The 25,410-nt window shown below is 45.7% G+C and overlaps 1 protein-coding gene across 2 annotated transcripts in view; it reads left to right on the forward strand.

The window, feature by feature from the left end:
* Positions 1 to 25,410, forward strand: part of rfwd3 (ring finger and WD repeat domain 3) — a 34,849-nt gene that overhangs the window by 4,347 nt on the left and 5,092 nt on the right. Inside the window, exons 4-13 of one of the 2 annotated variants that reach the window (XM_084059346.1) lie at positions 169 to 221; positions 1,933 to 2,172; positions 3,572 to 3,663; positions 5,631 to 5,745; positions 14,411 to 14,660; positions 16,286 to 16,436; positions 18,242 to 18,418; positions 22,819 to 23,033; positions 23,601 to 23,818; positions 25,060 to 25,236. In XM_084059346.1, coding sequence (XP_083915472.1) covers positions 169 to 221; positions 1,933 to 2,172; positions 3,572 to 3,663; positions 5,631 to 5,745; positions 14,411 to 14,660; positions 16,286 to 16,436; positions 18,242 to 18,418; positions 22,819 to 23,033; positions 23,601 to 23,818; positions 25,060 to 25,188 — 1,640 coding nt within the window. In that variant the 3' untranslated portion in view covers positions 25,189 to 25,236. Of the gene's footprint in view, positions 1 to 168; positions 222 to 1,932; positions 2,173 to 3,571; positions 3,664 to 5,630; positions 5,746 to 14,410; positions 14,661 to 16,285; positions 16,437 to 18,241; positions 18,419 to 22,818; positions 23,034 to 23,600; positions 23,819 to 25,059; positions 25,237 to 25,410 lie in introns of those variants that run through there. The other variant, XM_084059345.1, reaches the window with a different exon arrangement.

Consider the following 25,410-nt stretch of genomic DNA (forward strand, 5'->3'; position numbering starts at 1 on the left):
TTTTACTACTTTTGTTTTATGCATCCTAATGTCATTGTATAATTCTTGTCTCCTTTGCTTGATGTTCCGTGTAAAGCAAGCACATTGAATTGCCTTGTTGTTGAAATGTATATACAAATAAGACTGCCGTGCCTTATATTCTTGTATGTACCCTTTGTATATATACAGCTCCCACTGCAGCCAGGACGGTAAGGACAGCGGCTACAGAGCAAAGTGTTCAGGTAAGAACTTCAATCAATAACATGAAGAGTTCATAAACTGACCAAAAGGCAGTTGTGATGTACTGTACACTCATAGAGTCAGTTGTGATGTACTGTACACTCATAGAGTCAGTTGTGATGTACTGTACACTCATAGAATCAGTTGTGATGTACTGTACACTCATAGAGTCAGTTACTGTACACTCATAGAGTCAGTTGTGATGTACTGTACACTCATAGAGTCAGTTGTGATGTACTTTACGCTCATAGAGTCAGTTGTGATGTACTGTACACTCATAGAGTCAGTTGTGATGTACTGTACACTCATAGAGTCAGTTGTGATGTACTGTACACTCATAGAATCAGTTACTGTACACTCATAGAGTCAGTTGTGATGTACTGTACACTCATAGAGTCAGTTGTGATGTACTTTACGCTCATAGAGTCAGTTGTGATGTACTGTACACTCATAGAGTCAGTTGTGATGTACTGTACACTCATAGAGTCAGTTGTGATGTACTGTACACTCATAGAGTCAGTTGTGATGTACTTTACGCTCATAGAGTCAGTTGTGATGTACTTTACGCTCATAGAATCCACAGCTTGTTTCTCCTCAATGGTGATTTATTGTTCTCGATGGGGCAGCAACAGTACACAGAAGGCGGGGAATAAATGACTAAATTGGGGGAAAAGGATACAAAGTGATTGCTTGTCCACTTATCACACACAAATGAGCTCACAAACGGGTAGAAAGTGGTTAAGACACAACCTTGGACAAGTTAACTTCCACAACCTCAATCTTATCATCTCTATATGTCCAAAACGGTTACTTTTCAGGATTCAAATTCAAAAATCACACCCTGTGTGAAGGTAGCGGCGCCTTTGATACGTTATGTCATCGATATGTGTTTATAGCCACGTGTCACGTGAAGCTTGACCAATCACTTTGTTGACGGGTCTGTCCAATCAGAACGTTGACGGGTCTGACCAATGAGAACGTTGACGGGTCTGACCAATCAGTACGTTGACGGTGAACACGGACTAAGCCAGGTATAGAGCAGGATCCGCTCTATACCTAAAGGTATAGAGCGGCTAGCGCCGCTAAAAATGGAAAAAGTAGCACATCTGCTAGCTCAAAACGCGGCGCGAAGCGACGCGTTTTGAGCTAGCAGATGTGCTACTTTTGATGCTTTTGTGTGAGATTGAAAGTATGATCACGTAGGGCATTCATTTATGAAAAAAACACAACTTAGGATAGGTTTCTGCCCGACAGCAACGATATGATTGGAAAAAAATAAATATTTTTCATAATTTTAATATATTTTTCGCGATATGGTGCCAATTATCTAAGTGATCCTGGGCACTACACTCCCCCCGCCAGCCTAGGGAGCCCAGGGCCGAGCTCATGCCTCCTTCAATGCATGAGAGCCAACTTGACCACCTTGTCACCTGACAGGGGGGAGTTTCCCTGGTAGGACGTAGCGCGTGGAAGGAACACGTTATTCCAACCAGTTCCCTTCCCCTCCATCAGGCGCCCCGGCTGTCATGGGGGAGGCGGTATAGTGACCACTGGATTACTACATGTTTTTGTGAGGGTATTAACTACCCTGAGAGACACGGGGAGAACATGCAAACTCCACACAGAGTAGGAAACACATTTTTTGCTTTGATTATAGAATATTGAATTTATCCTGTGTCGTTTTGCCTTGTCTGTGTGTCTCTCCATCTCCAGGCCTCCTCTGCAGCCTCGGTACCCGTGGCGTCTGCTGCCGCCTCCGCCGCGGTGTCTCTCCGGTCCTCTCAGGGCGACGAGGCGGAAGGCGAGGGGGATAACAACTGCCCCATCTGCTTCGAGCCCTTCACGTCGGCGGGCGGCCACCGGCTGTCCGCCCTGCGCTGTGGACACCTGTTTGGTTCCGCCTGCATCGAGCGCTGGTTGAAGAGCCAGGGCCAGGCGGCCAAGTGCCCACAGGTCAGTGTGATAATCTCCCTGTAGGCATGGATTAACCCTTTTTCTTTGGCTATTAAAAAAATAGCAGATATACAAGCTCATAGTGCGGCACAGAGTGCCGCACTATGAGCTTGTAGATCTGCTATTTAAAAAAAAACCATTGTCAACATTTTTGGAAATCTTTGAATATATATTTTCTAAAGCAAACATTTGTAAAATGTTTTGTTCCAGGGACCCCCCAGAAGCAAAGATTTGAGTTACAAATGTTTGCTTTAAAAAAAATATATATATATACCTGTATTTGCACACATTTTCACGATTTTTCCCAAAATAGCAGATCTACAAGTTGTAAATCTGCTATATTTGAATAGCTAAAAAAACCTAAAGTGACAGATTCGTCCCCGGATTGAATGGGTTAAAGAGTATCTGAAATGATCAAACCATTACATTACATTGCATTACATTACACTACATTACATTACAGTCATTTAGCAGACGCTTTTATCCAAAGCGACTTACAATAAGTGCATTCTTTGATTGATTGATTTAATTGTTTATCAGGCAAAAGAATGTAAAACAACACAGTTACATTTATAATACTTTTGTCTAAAAGGTCCGGCCAAAAAACATAGGTAGGGAACGAAACTACTAATCACCAGAAGTCTTAAGTGCATTTCCTGCAAAAACAAGCAACTAAGAGTATACCTAGCACTAAGGTAAAAGTGCAATATATCAGCTACCTACTTTATTAAACAGATGAGACAAATAGCAAAATCAAATGACCAAGAGCTAAACCAAATAAGTGTATCGACTAAACAAGATCCAATAAAACACGAGTTCTTACAACTAGTTAACAACAAAGAGGAAGGTAGTGTTTCCTGAAGAGGTGGGTTTTCAGCCTGCGGCACCAGCAACAGAATACATGTTCAGAAGCATCTCCCATAAAACCCTAATGGCTCTGGGATATATTTACAAAAAAGCAAAGGTTAAATTCAAGTCAAACTTTATTCCAGACACACAGGGGGTCCATAGAGTACATCCAGACACACAGGGGGTCCATAGAGTACATCCAGACACACAGGGGGTCCATAGAGTACATACAGACACACAGGGGGTCCATAGAACATAGGTTTAGAACAATATTACCAAAACATGACTGTACATATTGTGATAATGGTTTATTGTGTGCTACAGTGTGTGTAGCTCCTTTCACACTGTTTCACAAGTCACAGATTAAGACTAGTCATAATAAAGTTCATTTGTGAGATTTAGTTTTGCTTTAATGTGTGTGTTCCATGTCTTTCAAAATAAGTCAAAAGAAAAAGTAGAGTTGGCACCGACCCGGGATTTTGTCCCGTATCTGTACGTTGGTGACTGTGTCTTTCATTGACCTGTTCATATTTTGTGTTTGTCCACACAGTGCAATAAAAAAGCCAAGCGCTCCGATGTGATTCTCCTGTACGCACGCAGGCTGAGGGCAATGGACAACTCTGAGCAAGAGAGCATGAAGAAGTGAGTATCTCACTGTACATTCTCTGCAGAAGAACTGTCTTTACCCTTAAAGGGATATTTCACTTTCAAACATGTTGGGGGTCATTTTAACATCTGCTCAGGCTCCTGTGAGCGCCCCAGACAGTCTTTAAGTTGCATGGTTCAGTATTTAGATATTTGATATTCATTGTATTAGACACGCCCCCTTCCTATGCAAACCCATTGTAAACTTATAACTCCATTTTAACCATGTTAGACTCATCGAAAACACCCCCTCCTTGGTTCTGGTGACTGATATTGTCCTTCTAATACACGAGAGGCCGTTATTGTTCAATTACTTTTTTCATTCATTTTTTGTTATTTTATTGCATTTAATTATTCAAAAGTGTCCCCCAAAAATCTATTAAGTCTCTCAGTGCCAATGAAATAAAAAAACATGTTCATACTGTGCCAGGATTTTTTAAAAAGTAAAACAAAATAATAATACGTTTTTACCGTTTCTTGATTAAGAAAATAATAATAATCTTATTTTTGGATGCCACTGCGCGACCCCAACGGCACCCTCCCGCGACCCCACTTTGGTTCGTGACCCGTAGTTTGAAAACCGCTGCTCTAGAGACATTTAAGGGTACTACTTGAGGGTGCATTACATAAGGACTGCACCTGCTCTGCTTAGTCCTTATTTATCTGCATTGTGATGTTTTTATACATGTTTATTTTGTATATGTTGTACTCTGGGAGGGTGTACTTGAAAAAGAGATCCTTCTCTTCCCTGAATAAATAAATAAATAAATAAAGGTCAAATAAAAATGAGCAAAAGCAGAGAGGGGGATTCCGCACTCGCCGTGATGATCAGCTCTCTGCTGCAACCGCATTTAACACATTGCTGGCATCTGCAGACATGACACACTCAACCCTGAACACTGTAAACATCTTGCGCTGTGCATTAAATCAGGCTTAAAAGTAACAGTCTCTGGTTACCACGGTAGCCTGAGCGTTAAAGAGGAAGCCGTTGTAAGGTCGTGGCGGGAGGAGGGAAGGCTGCACACATTTATGAATGCTTGTAAATGGTAATTAATGTGTACTCTACCCTGACCCACAGCTACACCTAGGCTGCAATGTCCTGAGCCGACCTATAATTACCAACCTGATACCGTACCATCACTGTGCTGATTATAAAGCACTTGGAGCTGCGTTCTGTACAGGATAAATTCTTGATTAGTTAAAAAATAATAAACTTTTTATTATTGCAGTTATTATAAACAGTTTCCTCAGCAGCAGAACTAATGGAAATGCTGGTTCTTAAGAGCAGTTTGAACACTTATATACAGAATATTAGTTAAAAAAAAGAGACATTAGGCATTGTGTTCGTCCCCAGGAAAAGAACAGGCAATGTTTTAAATTTAGTTAAGCTTTGCTACTGCAATGGTGTTTTGCTCAAAGCCGCATTAAGCAAAGGGATAATCAATAGGGAGCAGGTCATTATTGACAAATAAACCTCAACAGGGTGATTTAGAGATAGCGGAGCCGCTTATTACACGGCTACTTAATAAAGAAATTAATAAATTGACCCAAAAGTAACAACAAAATGAAGGCTTTCATTGCTGACGGTAACAAAAGTATTCCATTAATTAATGCCGGGAGAGGTGCGTCCAGTGCAATGCGACGCATTGTGAGCTTGTAGATCTGCTATTTTCAAAAGATTTTAACATTTTTATACATTTTAAAACTTGTGAAATGGGACATTCTGCACAATGAGTACTTTCTACTTTTTTACGTTAAGTATATTTTGATACCAATACTTTTGTACTTTTACTGAAGTCAATTTTGAATTCCGGACTTTTACTTGTAACAGAGTATTTCTACATTGCAGTATCGATACTTTCTACATTGCAGTATTGATACCTTTACTTAAGTAAAAAATGTGAGTACTTTTTCCATCACTGGTAGAACCATAGTGGACTAAAGGTCATGTGTTTCTCCTAAAGGTCTCTGGAGGACGAGCAGAGTCTCAGGAGGAGAGCAGAGCTGGAGTCGGCTCAGTGCCGGCTGCAGCTGCAGGTCATGACAGAGGAATGTGGCAAACTACGCAAACAGCTGCAGGTATGTTACGTTCCTAATGTTAGTATGTATGTATATATGTATGTATGTATGTATGTATGTATGTATGTATGTATGTATGTATGTATATATGTATATATGTATATATGTATATATGTATATATGTATATATGTATATATGTATATATGTATATATGTATATATGTATGTATGTATGTATTGTGGGGAACTGATCAAAGCCAAACACAAAATGCAGGGTACAAGCCCACTTAAGGGTATTTATTTGACACCTTTTCAGATATATGACCCGCAGGCCCTTGGTATTACTTTTCATGTAACTTCAAATAATAAAGTCCAACTCAAAATTCACCCCGGGTCGGGGTATTTTCATGCATCACAATGTCTCTTTGTTTGGATCCGTGCGCCACAGCGTCATCGCTCAGTATCCATGCATTGTGCTCAGGTATGTGTGATTAACTCCCACAGGTTGCCTAGGAGTAAACAGAGAGCGTCCTTTAACACTACAATTCATAAACATTCAGTAATGTGCAGGAATAGTGGAGAATTGCCTTACCGCCTGTAGCACCCGTCCATTCACCAGGAGAGCCAATGCCAGACTGAGACAGAGTAGCCACTTTTGTAGATTGGTGCCACACCTAACCTGTCGTCGCAGCTGCGCTCAGTTGGGGCTGATTCATGATGGTGAGTGGCAGGTAACGCCCTTCTATGACGCTGCCAGGCTGGTGCGCTCCCTGCGAGGTCTCCCTCTGTCTCTGTCCCATGGCCTCTCCCTGGTGTGGTGCTTACCTGACAGGCGGCATTGTGGCGATACTCCACATATCCCCCCCCTAAGCCCGCCGCTTGGTCCGGGGGCTTCCAGCTCCTCTACTTCATACATGCGGGACAGGGCGTCTGCGTGTGGAATGTCCTTCCCGGGCCGGTGCTCCACCTTGAAACAATAGTCTTGTAGCTCCAGGAACCACCGCGTCACTCTGGCGTTCCGGTCCTTGTTGGTGGCCATCCATTTTAGGGGTGCATGATCTGTAATGAGGGTAAAGGTACGGCCCCACAGGTAATAACGTAGGTGGTGAATAGCCCATTTCACCGCTAAACACTCTTTTTCTACCGTTGCATAATTTTTCTCATGGTCTAGTAACTTTCTGCTCACGTAGGTAATTGGATGCTCCTCGCCATCAAATACCTGTGCGAGGACCGCCCCCAACCCGGTGCCCGACGCGTCTGTGTGGAGGACGAAGGGCCGGCTGAAGTCGGGGGCTTTTAACACTGGCTCCTCACAGAGCGCGCTCTTCAAGGTCTGGAACGCGGCCTCCGTCTCGGCCGTCCAGACAATGTGGTTGGGGCGCTTTTGACATGTCAGATCATACAGTGGGGCTGCAATAGTAGAGTAGTTTTTTACAAATTTTTGATAATAAGCCATGAGGCCAAGGAATGATTTTACTTGCTTTTTTGTCCTGGGCTGGGGCCATTCCCGAATCCGCTCCACTTTACGCGTCTGGGGCCGCACACACCCTCGTCCGATCGTGAAACCCAAGTAGTCGGTCTCCGTCAGGCCGATGCGGCACTTTTTGGCGTTGGCCGTCAGCCCGGCTCGTCTGAGCGCCCCGAGGATGGCGTGGAGGTGCTGCAGATGGAGGCTCCAGCTCGGGCTGTGGATCACGATGTCGTCCAGGTAAGCGGCAGCGTAGTCTCGGTGGGGGCGGAGTACACGGTCCATCAGCCGTTGGAAAGTGGCGGGCGCGCCATGGACTCCGAACGGCAGCACCGTGTATTGGAACAGCCCGTCGGGCGTGGAGAACGCTGTCTTCGCCTTGGCCCGGTCCGTCAGCGGCACCTGCCAGTAGCCCTTGGTCAGGTCCAGCGTGCTGACGAACCGGGCCGGGCCCACGCGCTCGATCAGTTCATCCACTCGGGGCATCGGGTATGCGTCAAAGGCGGAGACGTCATTAAATTTTCGAAAATCATTACAGAAGCGCAGCGTCCCGTCTGGCTTCGGCACTATCACGATCGGGCTGGACCATGGACTGTAGGACTCCTCGATAACTCCCAACTCTAGCATCTTGGCCACCTCTTCTTTAATGGCAATTCGTCTGGCTTCAGGGATTCGATACGGCCGCTGGCGCACTATTTTCCCAGGGTCCGTGCGTATATCGTGCCTGATGAGCGTGGTTCGGCCGGGGAGTTCGGAGAAGATGTCCCGGTTCCGCCCCAGCAGGTCCTTGATGTCCTGCGTCTGGGCTGGGACGAGGTCTTCTCCTATGGGCACCGGGGGCAACGTCTGCGCGGGCACGGTGGTCATCAGCGCGGGCAGCGGTAGTCGGGGGGCTGAGATCCACTTCTTCAAGATGTTGACATGGTAGATTTGGTAGCCTTTTCGTCTGCCGGGCTGGCTCACCCGATAGTCCACGGGCCCCATCTTCTCCACGACCTCGTATGGTCCCTGCCACTTCGCCAGGAATTTGCACTCCAAGCTGGGGACCAACACCAGGACCTTCTCTCCCACCTGGAACTCGCGGAGCGTGGCGCCTCGATTGTATATGCGAGCCTGGTCCCGTTGCGCTTTTTCCATATGCTCTCGTACCAGGGGCCATATGGTCTTCGCCCGGGCCTGGAGACGCTCCACGTGTTCCACCACACTGCGGTGGGGAGAAGGCTGGCGCTCCCAGGTTTCCTTGGCGATGTCCAATAGGCCACGGGGCCTCCGGCCATACACCAGCTCAAATGGTGAGAACCCCGTGGACGATTGTGGTACCTCTCTGATGGCAAAAAGCACATACGGAATCAACTGGTCCCAGTCTTTCCCGTCCACATCAGTTAGTTTTTTCAGCATTTTTTTTAAAGTTTGATTAAACCTCTCGACTAAACCGTCCGTCTGGGGGTGGTAGACGGAGGTGCGAATGCGCTTCACTTTCAGCCATTTATACAGTTGTGACATTACTCGGGACATGAAACAGGTGCCTTGATCCGTTAGTACTTCCTCTGCTATGCCCACCCGACTAAACAGCATCAACAACTCGTGGGCCACCGCTTTAGCCGAGGCCGCCCGCAGGGGAATGGCCTCGGGATATCGGGTGGCATAGTCTAGTATCACTAAGATATAGCGGTGACCGCGACTGGATTTTGGCAATTGGCCCACAATGTCCATGGCAAGGCGTGAAAATGGCACTTCGATTATCGGCATTGGTACCAGAGGATTACGAAACGTGGGCCGTGGAGCGGTCTTTTGACATTCAGAGCAACCCTTGCAAAAGTCTTCTACTGCCCGCTTAACCCCGGGCCAGTAGAAGCGGGCCAATATGCGCTCGTATGTCTTCTGTATTCCTAAGTGCGCTCCTAGTTGGTGCGTGTGTCCTAAATATAACACCCGTGACACATATTCTCTTGGTACCAGTAGTTGCTCGACTAGGTCCCCCCCCTTGTCCAACACACCCCGATATAACAAGTCTTTTTTTACAAGGAAGAATGGGGGATTCAATGCACTCACCCCCTCACCTTTCTTTCCGTCGATGGCGGCCACGTTCCGGCGCGCCATGTCCAGATTCGGGTCGGTCCACTGCGCCGTGGCGAACCCCCCAGCCCGGGGTGGTTCGAGAGCTTCGGCGCCGGGGAATTCGGCGAAGGGGTCCGCAACATCAGCGGGGCCCGCGGCCCCCTGGCTTGACGTGGCCTGTGTGTCCTCCACCTCCCGTCTCTGGTCTTTTCCTCTCCTCTCATCTCTCTCGTCTCTCTCGTCTCTCTCACCTCTCTCGTCTCTCTCATCTCTCGCGTCTCTCTCGTCTCCCCCATCCCCTGCCGGGGAGCTGTCACTCAGGCCGGCCGGCGTGGCGGCGCGGAACGCGGGGCAGGCGTGGAGCGCGCCTGGAGGCGCCGGGCGCGGGGCGCGTCGGCGCCGGTGGCGGGCTGTGCCGCGTAGTAGGCCGGGGTCCCAATACCGGGCGAAGAGGACGCAGTCGGCGCCGATCAGCAGTGGCACGGGCAGGTTGGGCACGACCCCGGCTGGCACCACTGCGTCCCCCCGGGGCGTCTGGACGCGGAGCTGTGTCACCGGATAGTGACGCACATCGCCATGGACACAGGTTACTGGAACGGTGGTGGAGCTGAGCTTTCCGGCCAGGTCTGCTCGTACGAGAGTCACCGCGCTGCCGGAATCGAGCAGGGCGTGCGTGTCGGTTCGGCCAATCTTCACGGGCAGGCGCGTCTGGCGGTGAGGGCTGGTACCGGTGTGCAGACAGGGCCGCGCGCTGTCGGAGCTGGCTGCTGTCCCCATGGAAACGTCACGCTCTCTCTCGGGACACGACCAGGATATGTGGTCCGCCTGTCCACAGACATAGCAGCGGCGTTGATGTGGGCCTCGGGTGGGCCCTTCGGCCACCGCGGCCTCGGTCCGGGCGGCAGGTGGGTTCGGTGGCGTCGATCTTCGACGGTCGCGGCCGGGCTTCTCCTCTCCAGGGCCCTTGGCGGCTTCGGTGCGCGTGGTCCTCATCATGTCCACGCTTACTTGGTGGTTCTCCAAGAGGGCCACGAGTGCCTCCAGTGAACTCGGACTCACTTGGGAGGCGTATCTGCGGGCGTCAGGCGGCAACGAACGTATGCATCGGTCGATCACTAAGCGGTCGATGATAGGTGGATCTCCCCCGGTGGTAAGCCAGCTATGGGCGCTGCGCAGTAGAGCCGCCACCTGCGGTCGGGGTGGAAAGGCCGAGTTGTAGGCCCAGCTGTGGTAGCGCTGCGCTCGAGCTGGGAGGCTGTAGCCCTGGGTGGCGAGGATGGCGTCCTTCAGTTTCCTGTAATCTCTGGCATCGGCGAGGGTTAAGTCCCGGCACACACGCTGGGCCTCGCCGGTGAGGAATGGGGCCAAGAGTGAGGCCCAGTCTCCGACTGGCCACCTCTCTCGGGCTGCGGTGCGCTCAAACACCTCCAGGTACGCTTCAATATCATCTTCCGGTGTCAATTTAGTGAGTACTTCTCTAGGGGCGCGTGTGCTAGCCACATCACGGCTAATTCTGTCAATTAACTTTTGTACCGCTGTCTGCAAATCTGTTTGGCTCCTCAACAGGGCCGTAAGTGCGTTGGCCTGCTCCATGTTTTTTTTTTTTTTTTTTTGGGTTTGGCGTGGATCAGAATGCCCGCATTCTCCACCAAATGTGGGGAACTGATCAAAGCCAAACACAAAATGCAGGGTACAAGCCCACTTAAGGGTATTTATTTGACACCTTTTCAGATATATGACCCGCAGGCCCTTGGTATTACTTTTCATGTAACTTCAAATAATAAAGTCCAACTCAAAATTCACCCCGGGTCGGGGTATTTTCATGCATCACAATGTCTCTTTGTTTGGATCCGTGCGCCACAGCGTCATCGCTCAGTATCCATGCATTGTGCTCAGGTATGTGTGATTAACTCCCACAGGTTGCCTAGGAGTAAACAGAGAGCGTCCTTTAACACTACAATTCATAAACATTCAGTAATGTGCAGGAATAGTGGAGAATTGCCTTACCGCCTGTAGCACCCGTCCATTCACCAGGAGAGCCAATGCCAGACTGAGACAGAGTAGCCACTTTTGTAGATTGGTGCCACACCTAACCTGTCGTCGCAGCTGCGCTCAGTTGGGGCTGATTCATGATGGTGAGTGGCAGGTAACGCCCTTCTATGACGCTGCCCAGGCTGGTGCGCTCCCTGCGAGGTCTCCCTCTGTCTCTGTCCCATGGCCTCTCCCTGGTGTGGTGCTTACCTGACAGGCGGCATTGTGGCGATACTCCACAGTATGTATGTATGTATGTATATATGTATGTATGTATGTATGTATGTATGTATGTATGTATGTATGTATGTATGTATGTATGTATGTATGTATGTATGTATGTATGTATGTATGTATGTATGTATGTATGTATGTATGTATGTATGTATGGACGCAGCAGCTTTTCTTCAACATCTGCAACCGTTTAACACATTGACCGCCAGAGGTTAATCTCATAATGTACTCACCAGTGCCAACGTTTTATTGTTGTTTTTTGTTTTTTTCACGTCGCCCTACACCTTGTTAAAATCCGTAAGATTGAGCTCTGCACTATTTGTAAACATCGCGGACATGTGCCTGGTTCGAGCAGTAAAGACCACGTGTCAAACGGTGCCTCCATGTTGTAGTTAGAACGGTTTATGTTAAACAGTGATCACCGAGGAGAAAAAAACTACAAGGAGAAAATGGGGTTTCAGTTTCGCCATTAGAACGAGGGCCGACGGGATCGGCAAAACCGGATCCCGATTAATTCTGTTTCCGGTGGTGTTACAATGAAATGGTCCGTGTCGAAAATTGAAAAAAGTGTTTTTTTTGAAAAAAAGGAAAAAGCACCACAGCCCGTAGGCTACGGGATCGGCGCTTTACGGTTGATTTTATCGGCCCGTAGGCTACGGGCCCGGCGGTCAGAGTGTTTTTTTACCACCTCTCCCTGACGCCTGTTATATTATGAGGATTAAAGGTCTCAGTCGCCACGACTGGTTTCAGGCATTTGGATTCAGTAGAGCAGGGGTCTTGAACAGACCCCTACCTAGGGGGTCCTCAGAGTTACTACAGGGGGTCCGCCAAATCTTTGTGTGATTTTGATGGGCTTTTTTTTTTTCCTTAACCACTTAAACTGATAGCATCCCTTTTCTGAGGAGAACTTTAGCCAAAAATAGCAGATCTACAAGCTCTCAACGCCTCGCAGCGCGAGGCGTTGAGAGCTTGTAGATCTGCTATTTTTGGCAAAGAGCTATCGGTGTAGAGGGAAACAAGACCAGGAGACCTGGTTCTGCCAGACACAGAAAAAAAATCCCTGTTATGCCCATGTATGGACGAAAGAGGGACAAAGCCTCGTGTAGGCCGACCCCTTGGGTCTGGAAAAAAGAGCAGACCACGTAAACAAAAAAAGTCGAATCTGAAACACAATTTTATACAATATAGAGTAGGGGGTCCCTGCTTTATCTCTCTCTCAGCTAGGGGGTCCTTGGGCTGAAAACGTTGAAGACCCCTGCAGTAGAGGTTGCCATATCTTCCATCATGCTGACTTCTCACTGAAAATACAACAGTGGTTCTCAAATGTTTTCATGTCAAAGACCCTCAAAATGTATTTGGCTGCTGACCCCCATCTCAAAAATATTTTTAGAGACGTTACTCGATATTTTAAGATTGAAGAGTATTTGAAGTGGTCAAACTAGCAGTAGAATACATGTTCAATCTTCCCTGAAAATCATAATGATCTCAGATATTTCATAAAAGCTAATGTTAAAGCCTCAATTAGCAATTTCTTCAACTGGTTGGCTGTATGGCTAGTAAAAGCATCATAATTGTTAATGAAATACAGCGTGTGTGTGTGTGTGTGTGTGTGTGTGTGTGTGTGTGTGTGTGTGGGGGTGTTCCAATCCTTTCTCACTGTCTCACTAATCGCAAATTAGGACTTTAGCCTAAACAAAAACAAATTCTGTCCTGAGATTTTATTTTGCATTAATCCATGAGATCTGCAATGCATTGTGAGCTTGTAGATCTATTTTCTGTTAAAGCTCAGCAGTAGAAATGTGAGTGCTGCTCGTGCAGTGGGTTGAATTACGGGTAGGACATGAAAGTTAGTTATTTTCAAATGACCTACGTATACAATAGGGCCTAAGTGGTGTTTACAATATAGTAAAAGTACAATATTTGCCTTTGTTTTACTTAACTCTTTGACTGCCAGATTATTTTCATAATGTACTCGCCCAGTGCCAAGCGATTTTCGTGTTTATAGTGGTTTTCAAGTGGCCATAAAAAGTTTAGATCCATATTGATCGATCGATTCACTGTGTGTACAGCCAGAGAGAGTCTCTGACTGCTGCTTTGTTGAAAAACATTCCACACGGAGCGTGTGTCCCCTTCGCTACAGGCCGTTGGAAACACGTGTTTCGGCGTAACGAAAAAAAAAAAAAAAACACATCGGAGTTATAGGGGGAAAAAAATAGCTACAAATATGGAGTCGACGGGAACGGAATGACATTATATCCATTATTTCCGTATCCGTTTGTGCTACAGTTTTACTGCTCCCTTCGGGTTCAAGATCAGACCGTGACGGTCTATAAAACAACATTTAACCCATTGAGACCTGAAGCCGATTCTACATGTCTCCTAAATCTCAACATTTTTCTGAAAAAACTATGTTTCTATATCAGTGGTGCTCAATCTTTTTCATGTCAAGGACCCCCAAAATGATATGTTTTTGGCCACGGACCCTCATCAACATATTTTGTTCCAGGGACCCCCCAGAAGCAAAGATTTGAGTTAAAAATGTTCGCTTTAAAAATATATATATTCAGAAGATTTGCACACTTTTTCACAATTTTTCAAAAATAGCAGATCTACAAGCTCATAGCGCGGCACTCGGTGCCGCGCTATGAGCTTGTAGATCTGCTATTTTTGAATAGCCCAAAGTGTAAAATAATGCTTATTAGCTCAAATCTAAAAGTGACACAGTTCCAGGTCTCAATGGGTTAAGTAAAAACTCGGGATTTCTCGTTCTGGCACTGAGGGCATTCAGAAAAAACTCGGGATAACTCGTGGCTTGGCACTGAGAGAGTAAAGTACAGTACTTGAGTAAATGTACTTAGTTACTTTACACCACTGCTCGTATGTAACCTCATAACTGTGTGTGTGTGTTTGTACTCGTGTGAATAAACGTGGTAGGAGTTGAAGACGTTGATGAGCCAGGCGAGCAGTGGCTCCTCCCACCAGTCCTCCCAGCATTCCTCCTCCTCGTTGCTCCTGGGTCAGTCCCAGAGAGCGGGGGACGCCTCCCGGAGCGTCCAGGCCCAGTACCACTTCAACAAGGCCGTGCTGGTGTCCCAGACGGGGGGCTGCAGGGTGCTGTCCTACTGCGAGCCGCTCAGCTGTCTCCTGGCCTCTCAGAACTCTCCCCACGCCACCCTGGTTCCTGGTAAAAAGAAAACACTGTCTGCCGGCTCCTGCTGCCTGTATTAACCCATTAAGACATGAGGCCATTCTTGAAAATGTTTTCTAAATCCTAACAGTTTTTTGAAAAAAAAAAAAAAAAAAAGATTTTTCAAAAATAGCAGATCTACAAGCTCATAGCGCGGCACCGCGCTATGAGCTTGTAGATCTGCTATTTTTGAATAGCCAAAGAAATCTTAAGTGACACAGATGCGTTCCAGGTCTTAATGGGTTACTTTAGTCTCTTGTTAGAACGGCATCATATTCATACGGATGACGACAAACTTGTGTGCGGTAAAAAGTCTTTTTCTTTCCGTTTCTTGCGTGCTATGAGCTTGTAGATCTGCTATTTGAAAAATACATCTTGAAAATTTGTACAAATCCTTGAATATATATATGTTTTTAAAGCGAACATTTGTAACTCAAATCTTTGCTTCTGGGGGATTCTACAAATGTCTTCTAAATCCTAACAGTTGTTTTTTGAAAAAACTTATGTTGCTATATATATATATCAGTGGTTCTCAAACCTTTTAATGTCAAGGACCACCAAAATGATATGTATTTGGCTGCCGACCCCCGTCTGAAAATGTTTTGTTCCAGGGACCCCCCAGAAGCAAAGATTTGAGTTCAAATGTATATATCAATATATTCAAACATTTGCATATTTCCACACCTTTTTTTCTCTCTCAATAATAGCAGATCTACAAGCTCATAGCACTTGGTGCCGCGCTATGAGCTTTGAGTATATCTGCAATTTTTGAATAGCCAAATAAATCTTAAAATGACACGGATGCGTTCCCGGTCTTAATGGGTTAAGAGATAGAATGAATGTTTCATACTTATTACATCTTATTCTATAGCCTCATTTGAATAAACGTAGGTACTATAATGGTTTAGAGACAGAAGCCCAGACCGTAGAATGGACATGGATCGTTTGGAGCAACGTGCTCATTGTGCTGTGATGGAACAATGTTGACCTCCACATGAAACGTCAAATGATAATAAAAAACATCTATTCAGTCAGATTTCAACATTTTTGTTCGAATAAAAGTAGCAGTTGATCTGTGAGGGGCATTCCACAATAGGGGTGTGCCGATACACTAATTTCACCAAACGATACGATACGATATTTGGCTCACAACGATTTCGATACGATACGATACGCACTTTTTTAATTATGAAAATATATGGGGGAGAAAAAAAGCAAATGCAAACAAATAATTGTGTTTTTGCATTATTCAGACATGCAAACTTGTAGCTTTTCAGCTACAATAGCCGTTTTCAATCCAAATAGGGCAATAGTGTGACACCTGACCCCCAAAAAAACCAACATGTTGTCACCCTTTTCACCTCGGGGCTGTTTGCATGCCCGATTATAATGATTGTTTTTTTTTAAACAATATTTTTTTTTTCCAAAACGATACATATCGTCACGAAAACGTATCGCGATATATCGTGGGACGATATATCGGCACACCCCTATTCCACAATAGTTTTTTACACCGGAAGGAAGCCACAAAAACGGCTCTGGAAGTCTATCGTGCCACAGTTCCCTGATCAGATTGACACCGCTCAGGATCTGTATGTCTCTCTCTCTCTCTCTCCCTCCAGGCTGTGGGGTGAAGAAGATCAGTGCGGTCAACATGAAGGCCAGCCAGTACGTTCCCATCCACGCCAAGCAGATCAGAGGCCTGGCCTTCAACAGACAGGCCGACAGCCTCATGCTGTCTGCGGCGCTGGACAACACCATCAAACTCACCAGGTAAGGAACACAACACAACACAACACAACACAACACAACACAACACAACACCATGAAACTCACCAGGTAAGGAACACAACACAACACAACACAACACAACACCATCAAACTCACCAGGTAAGGAACACAACACAACACAACACAACACAACACAACACAACACAACACAACACAACACAACACAGTGTAGATCAGGTGCTGTGGTTTTTATTTTAACCCATTAAGACCTGAAGCCGATTCTACATCCACAATCTCCTAAATCCTAACAGTTTTCTGAAAAACGTATGTTTCTATATCAGTGGTTGTCTAACTTTTTCATGTCAAGGACCCCCAAAATGATATGTATTTGGCCGCGGACCCCCATCTCAAAATATTGTGTTCCAGGGGGCCCCAGAAGCAAAGAATTGAGTTTAAAATGTTCGCTTTAAAAATATATACCGGTATGTATACAAAGATTTGCACACATTTTCACAATTTCTCAAAAATAGCAGATCTACAAGCTCATAGCACAGCACTCGGTGTATATCTGCTATTTTTGAATAGCCAAAGAAATCTAAAGTGACACAGATGCGTTCCAGGTCTTAATGGGTTAAGTAAAGAAGATGGCGCAGCAGTGCGGCCAGCAGCCACACTTCTGTCTCTCTCTCTCTCACACAAATATCACACACACACACACACACACACACACACACACACACACACACACTTTCACACAAGAGGGCAATACAGTCCAATATTGTATGAAAAGTTAAAAGTGTGGTGGATGTTTCCAATATTACTTATTTGTAATGACTCATGCTACGATACGATAAGTGACTCTCTGTGACTTGTAGCATTTAGATGGTGTGTGACTTTGTAACATCCACTCTGTAACGTTACCTGTGGTTTGGGCTGATGTCATAACGATAAGTTTGCTACTACTTGCAACGGCTTGAAGAAGAAAAAAAAACGGCAAAGAACCGCGCGTTGACAAAACGGCGCCGAGGGGGCACCGGACCTTTTATTGACCATTTATTTGGTGCGCACCAAGTAACATCTCCAGGTGCTCCCCTGAGAACTAGACCAAAAAAGGGTTATGTGCGCCCCTGTGTATACGTCTGTATACTTTATTAATATTTATTGACAGCGTCTCTTGCTCTGCACTAAGCAGGATGATTGTATAGGGTGTATATGCATATGTATGTATACTTACTTCTATTTCTTTAAGGTGTATTTGTTGTGATGTTATTCTTCTGTACCTCTTCTTGGAACTTCTTGTCCTCATCTGTAACTTACACTGCTGTGTTGCCTCTGCTGGCGCCTTAACCCATTAAGACCTGGAACTGTGTCATTTTTAGATTTGAGCTAAAAAGCATTATTTTACACTTTGGTCTATTCAAAAATAGCAGATATACAAGCTCGTAGCGCGGCACCGAGTGCCGCGCTACGAGCTTGTAGATCTGCTATTTTTGAAAAATCGTGAAAATGTGTGAAAATCTTTGAATACATATATTTTTAAAGCGAACATTTTTAACTAAAATCTTTGCCTCTGGGGGGTCCCTGGAACAAAATATTTTGATGGGGGCCCGCGGCCAAATACATATAATTTCTGGGGGTCCTTGACATGAAAAAGATTGAGCACCACTGATATAGAAACATACGTTTTTCAGAAAACTGTTGAGATTTAGGAGACATGTAGAATCGGCTTCAGGTCTCAATGGGTTGATAAGGGTATCTTTATCTATCTATTGATCACAGTGTGTGTGTGTTGTGTGTGTGTGTGTGTGTTGTGTGTGTGTGTGTGTGTGTGTGTGTGTGTGTTGCAGTTTGATGACCAACACGGTGGTGCAGACCTACAACACGGGGAAGCCGGTGTGGAGCTGCTGCTGGTCTCTGGACAACAACAACTACGTGTACGCTGGTCTGATGAACGGAGCCGTGCTGGTCTACGACACCAGAGACACCAGCACACACGTGCACCAGCTGCTGCCGCTACGCTCCAGGTGGGCTGGTCACGTCTTGTATAGGGCTGTCACCATTACACATTTAACCCATTAAGACCTGAGGCCGCTTCTAAACATTTTCTAAATCCTAACAGTTTTTTGGAAAAAAATATAAAAAAAAATATTTTCACGAATTTTCAAAAATAGCAGATATACAAGCTCGTAGCGCGGCTACGAGCTTGTATATCTGCTATTTTTGAATAGCCAAAGACATCTAAAGTGACACAGATGCGTTCCAGGTAGGGGTGTGCCGATACACTAATTTCACCAAACGATACGATACGATATTTGGCTCACAACTTCGATACGATATCGATACGATACGATGCGCACTTTTTTTATTATGAAAATATATGGGGGAGGAAAAAAGTAAATGCAAACAAATAATTCTGTTTTTGCATTATTCAGACATGCAAACTTGTAGCTTTTCAGCTACAATAGCCATTTTCAATCCAAATAGTGTGACACCTGACCCGAAAAAAAAACAACATGTTGTCACCCTTTTCACCTCCGGGCTGTTTGCATGCCTGATTATTATGATTGTAAAAAAAAAAATGATTTTTTTTTTTTTTTTTTTTTTTTTTTTTTCACAAAACGATATTTTTTTTTTCCAAAACGATACATATCGTCACGAAAACGTATCGCGATATATCGTGGGACGATATATCGGCACACCCCTAGTTCCAGGTATCAATGGGTTAAGTTGATGATTCGTTTTCACACAAATAATTGCGATTAACGATTTAGTTGTGTTTTTTTGCATTGAACATTGAACATCGGAACATATGAATAAAAACTTAATTTCTGTTTGCCTTTCAGGCTTCGTAATCACAAATTGCACAGGGCAGATTACAGACATAAGTTATAATTTTAAACTATTAGAAATAGCAGAGATAGCTGATTTACGACGCGTTGTAAGATTGTAGATCTGCTGTTTCTGCTATTTTTGAAAATATACGAACATTTTTCAACATGGAAACGATTATGACGATTATGCAAAAATAATGCGACCATCTCAAATAATTGCCGTTTAGACGATTATGTAATAATTGTGACAGGCCTAGTGTTGTACTGTTGCTTATATCGTGGCAGAAACCTCTTATCTCCATATTTTTGTGTTTTTAGCGGTGCCAGCCGCTCTACCTTTGACTATGTCCGTCCGTATGTCCGTATGTCCGTTTGTCCGTTTGTCCGTTTCAGCACGGGCTTTAAACAGCTATAACTCCAGTTCGCAGCATGCCAGCAAGTCCAAATTTGGTATGTGGACTTAGACCACCAATAGGGACCAGCATTGATTGCTGAAGCCCCGCCCCGCCCTATTATAGCGCCACCAGGAGGCCACTGGCTTTAAACAGCTATAACTCCAGTTTGCAGCATGCCACCAAGTCCAAATTTGGTATGTGGACTTACACCACCAATAGGGACGAGCATTAATTGCTGAAGCCCCGCCCCGCCCTATTATAGCGCCACCAGGAGGCCACTCATCAAAGGCACCGCTTCCTTCACACAGGGTGCGATTTTTTCAATATGACCTACAGTAATGCACAGCTCATGTTTTTTAAAGATTTATTTTTCGGGCTTTTTATGCTTTTATTTATTTATTTAGAGAGGGATAGGGAAAGTAGGCTGACAGGAAATGGGGGGGTGACACGCACCAAGGTCGTCGGGAACGGGAGTCGAACCTGCGACACGCTGTCAGGCTGGCATTGAAGCCTAGGGTGCCTGGACCGCCCCGCTACGGCCCAGGCCCAGCTCATATTTGACTGAATACTTCATTAGTCAGACATGTAAACGCCGCACGTTGGTACAGTAAGACCAAGGGGCAAGTCTTAGATATTTACGATGAGGCCGACACGGAAGCTTATAAATGGCCAGAGTGGCGCTGTTTTACCCTGCGCCGACCTGCGGTGTCAGAAAGAATTTATTTTAACTGAATGGGTTTTTTGACAAACTTTAGACTAGATTTTCTTACTGTAATAAAAATTGTCATAAATTCTATATGCTTCCAGTCGCTAGTTTAAAGTCTCCTTTCAATAATCAGGATATGCGTTTTGCTAAATTATGGTCCTATTTATTATAAAATGGACGATAAAGTAGGCTATTCTCTAGGAGGGGCGGGATGATTTGATTGACAAGCTACACAACCAATAGCATTCATTCCCCGCCCCCGCTCTTGATTGACAACCTACCCAACCAATAATGGTCTGGTCTCATTCTGCAGGATATGACGCGATATTGAAAGATGGCGGACCTACAGTCTTGGAACAATCGGCTTCATTTTCGGTCTGTAGAAAGCAGCGGAGTGGCTTTGTCCATCTCATTTATACAGTCTATGAGTAAGACGTACCAAGTCCTGGGGACATTACATTACATTACAGTCATTTAGCAGAAGCTTTTATCCAAAGCGACTTACAATAAGTGCATTCAACATAGGTAGGGAACTAAACTACTAATCACCAGAAGTCTGAAGTGCATTTTCTGAAAAAAATCAAGCAACCAAGAGTATACCTAGAGCTAAGGTAAAAGTGCAATATATCAGCTACCTATTTCCTTAAACAGATGAGATAAATAGCAAAATCAAATGAGCAAGAGCTAAAACAAATAAGTGTATCGACTAAACAAGATCCAATAAAACAAGAGTTCGTACAACTAGTTAACAACAAGCAGACAAGGCGAAGAGGAAGGTAGTGTTTCCTGAAGAGGTGGGTTTTCAGCCTGTGGCGAAAGATGCGCAGTGACTGTCCTGACATCAGTGTCTCTGCTGTCCTGACATCAGTGTCTCTGCTGTCCTGACATCAGTGTCTCTGCTGTCCTGACATCAGTGTCTCTGCTGTCCTGACATCAGTGTCTCTGCTGTCCTGACATCAGTGTCTCTGCTGTCCTGACATCAGTGTCTCTGCTGTCCTGACATCAGTGTCTCTGCTGTCCTGACATCAGTGACTCTGCTGTCCTGACATCAGTGTCTCTGCTGTCCTGACATCAGTGACTCTGCTGTCCTGACATCAGTGACTCTGCTGTCCTGACATCAGTGTCTCTGCTGTCCTGACATCAGTGACTCTGCTGTCCTGACATCACTGACTCTGCTGTCCTGACATCAGTGACTCTGCTGTCCTGACATCAGTGTCTCTGCTGTCCTGACATCAGTGTCTCTGCTGTCCTGACATCAGTGTCTCTGCTGTCCTGACATCAGTGTCTCTGCTGTCCTGACATCAGTGTCTCTGCTGTCCTGACATCAGTGACTCTGCTGTCCTGACATCAGTGTCTCTGCTGTCCTGACATCAGTGACTCTGCTGTCCTGACATCAGTGTCTCTGCTGTCCTGACATCAGTGTCTCTGCTGTCCTGACATCAGTGTCTCTGCTGTCCTGACATCAGTGTCTCTGCTGTCCTGACATCAGTGTCTCTGCTGTCCTGACATCAGTGTCTCTGCTGTCCTGACATCAGTGACTCTGCTGTCCTGACATCAGTGTCTCTGCTGTCCTGACATCAGTGTCTCTGCTGTCCTGACATCAGTGACTCTGCTGTCCTGACATCAGTGTCTCTGCTGTCCTGACATCAGTGTCTCTGCTGTCCTGACATCAGTGTCTCTGCTGTCCTGACATCAGTGACTCTGCTGTCCTGACATCAGTGACTCTGCTGTCCTGACATCAGTGTCTCTGCTGTCCTGACATCAGTGACTCTGCTGTCCTGACATCAGTGACTCTGCTGTCCTGACATCAGTGTCTCTGCTGTCCTGACATCAGTGACTCTGCTGTCCTGACATCAGTGTCTCTGCTGTCCTGACATCAGTGACTCTGCTGTCCTGACATCAGTGACTCTGCTGTCCTGACATCAGTGACTCTGCTGTCCTGACATCAGTGACTCTGCTGTCCTGACATCAGTGACTCTGCTGTCCTGACATCAGTGACTCTGCTGTCCTGACATCAGTGACTCTGCTGTCCTGACATCAGTGTCTCTGCTGTCCTGACATCAGTGACTCTGCTGTCCTGACATCAGTGACTCTGCTGTCCTGACATCAGTGACTCTGCTGTCCTGACATCAGTGACTCTGCTGTCCTGACATCAGTGACTCTGCTGTCCTGACATCAGTGACTCTGCTGTCCTGACATCAGTGACTCTGCTGTCCTGACATCAGTGACTCTGCTGTCCTGACATCAGTGACTCTGCTGTCCTGACATCAGTGACTCTGCTGTCCTGACATCAGTGACTCTGCTGTCCTGACATCAGTGACTCTGCTGTCCTGACATCAGTGGGAAATTCATTCCACCACTGTGGGGCCAGAACAGACTTGTCATTGTGGTCCTATGTATTCAATTCATCAACATAGCATAAACAAATGAACACAATAATAATACATGTCCTCATTAACAAATACAAACACTATACATTGTCCTCCTCCTAGATGTCCGGTGGCGTCCCTGTGCTACGTCCCCAGGGCGGCCTCCAGCTCGTTCCCCTGCGGGGGGCTCATCGTGGGCACCCTGGAGGGGGCCTACTTCTGGGAGCAGGTGGACGGGACCACCTACAAGCCACACATGCTGCCCCTGGAGACCAGCGGCTGCACCGACATACAGGTGGAGACAGAGAGCCGCCACTGTCTGGTCACCTACCGGCCAGGTAAACACACACACACACACACACACACACACACACACACACACACACACACACACACACACACACACTGTCTGGTCACTTACCGGCCAGGTGAGAGAGAGACACACACACACTTTTTTAGACCCTCCAGAAAAATGCGTTGATGCGATCGCAGAATTTACCGCATAATCAGCAAAATGGCGCATAATTATGCGGGGGTAACGTTTTTTCAAAAAGGCTGCATCGCATAATATGCGATTCGCATTGCATATTTCCGCATATTTCGCAACTTTTAACATATTTCGCGTTTTTCGCAACTTTTTGCATATTGCCGCATATTTCACAACTTTCCGCATATTTCGCAACTTCCCGCAATTTCACCGCATAAAATTTAAAAAAAAAATGCATATTTCGTCCCAAAATCAAGGATTTTAGCCCGCATAATCAAGAGTTTTAGCCCGCATAATCAAGGATTTTTGCCCGCGTTTTTTTTGAGGGTCTACCTTTTGGTTCTTTTTTTTTTGCTTAGTGCTCCTTTTCCAACTGTCTCTCCTCTCCTCTCTCTCTCTCTCTCCCCCCCCCACCCAGGGCGGTCCAACCCCACGCTGCGCAGCGTGCTGATGGAGCTGAGCCGGACCCCGCAGCAGGACGCGGCCCAGGAGCCCAGCTGCTCCTGCAACCCGGTCCAAACCTTCAGCGCCGGCTCCTCCTGCAAGCTGCTCACCAAGAACGCCGTGTTCAGCAGCCCCGCCGGAGGGGGGGCCACGCTGGTGTGTGTGGGAGACGAGGCCAGCAACTCCACCATGGTGAGAACACTCAGTGTGTGTTTGTGTGTTACTGTACTTGTGAGGACCAAATGTCCCCACAAGTATAGTAGAACGTGTGAAACGGAAGTTGTGAGGACCATTTTCCTGGTTCTCACAAGAACAATGGTTGTTTCATGGTTGAAAAAAAGATTTTTAGAGACGTTTACAATTAGAAAAAGATTCAGGTTGGGGTTCGTGTTAGGATTGGACAGTTAGAAGTTAGGTTTAGGGGTTAGAGATGATTATGCCGCATTTATACCTAGTTTCGCGCTTGTGTTTTTGCACTGAAAATTTGCCAATTCTACAAGCTCACATTGGGCTTATAGATCGGCTGTTTTTAGGCTTTAGGCTTACGGTTAAAACATTTCATTGAAATAAATGGCATTCATAAAATCGCCGTCTTAAAACGTTGATGTCCTCACAAGTATAGCAATACAAATCTCTCTTGTGTGTGTGTGCGTGTGTACTCGTATTAATAAAGTTGTGCGGCACAAGTGTCCCCACAAGTATAGTAGAATTTGAGAAATAGACATGACATGTGAGGACCATTTTCCTGGTTCTAAAACAAGAGAAACTGTTAAACGAGATTTTTAGGGTGAGAATTGTGCGGCTGTGTCACTGAAAAATTGCCAATAATATACGAGCTCACAACCTGCGATGCGTTGTGAGAGCTTGTAGATTAGTTGCTATTTCTTGGCTATTTTCAATACCGCCCTAAAATGTTGATGTCCTCAAAAGCATAGTAATATAAGTGTGTGTGTGTGTGTGTTCACCTAGTGATAAGTGCATGCTGGGAATGCTGGCTATGTTGGGGTGCAGACGCAGAGTGTTTACGTAGTGTGTGTAAATGACTGTGCATGTTTTGTGTAACAGGACGTATGAATGCTTGTATTGTTCTTGATTTGTCTTGTGGTTTTGATGAAGGGCTAACTATACACACATCCACTGTGGCAGCTGGATTAAGACGTGGAACGCATCTGTGTCACTTTTTGATTTGAGCTAAAAAAAAAACATTATTTTACACTTTGGCTATTCAAAAATAGCAGATCTACAAGCTCATAGCGCGGCACCGAGTGCCGCGCTACGAGCTTGTAGATCTGCTATTTTTGAAAAATCAATCAAAAATCAAATGAATATGTTTGTATTCTTTTAACACATTGACTGCCATCGGCTAATCTCAGAACGTCCATCGTAGTGCCAAGCTATTTCTTACCTTTTTTGTTTTTTTGATTCCGTCATAGGCCCCGCTAAATCCGTTTAAAATCCGCGTTCATTTGGTTCGACACAAACACGGGACCCGACCGAACAAAACGCTGAAAACCGTGCGGCGATCCGACACTGCATTCTGGAGAACGAGAGGAAAACGCTAAAATGGTGGATGTGGTGAGAAAAACAACAAGCCAGAGATAATGGCGTCCAAAGTTGACCGCTAGACAGGAAACGGAGGCGGGAGAAAAACCGGAAACAGTATTATTTCGTTTCCGGTCCGCCCCCTTCGAGACCGGAAGTGCAAAAAAAATCCGGAATCTGCACCTGCACGATTTAACATGGGAAAACACCCGCCCCGTAGGACTACGGGAACGGCAGTTAAC

Source organism: Gymnoscopelus microlampas (assembly GCF_963454915.1).
Source record: "Gymnoscopelus microlampas genome assembly, chromosome: 6".
In the NCBI taxonomy this organism is placed as follows: Eukaryota; Metazoa; Chordata; class Actinopteri; order Myctophiformes; family Myctophidae; genus Gymnoscopelus; species Gymnoscopelus microlampas.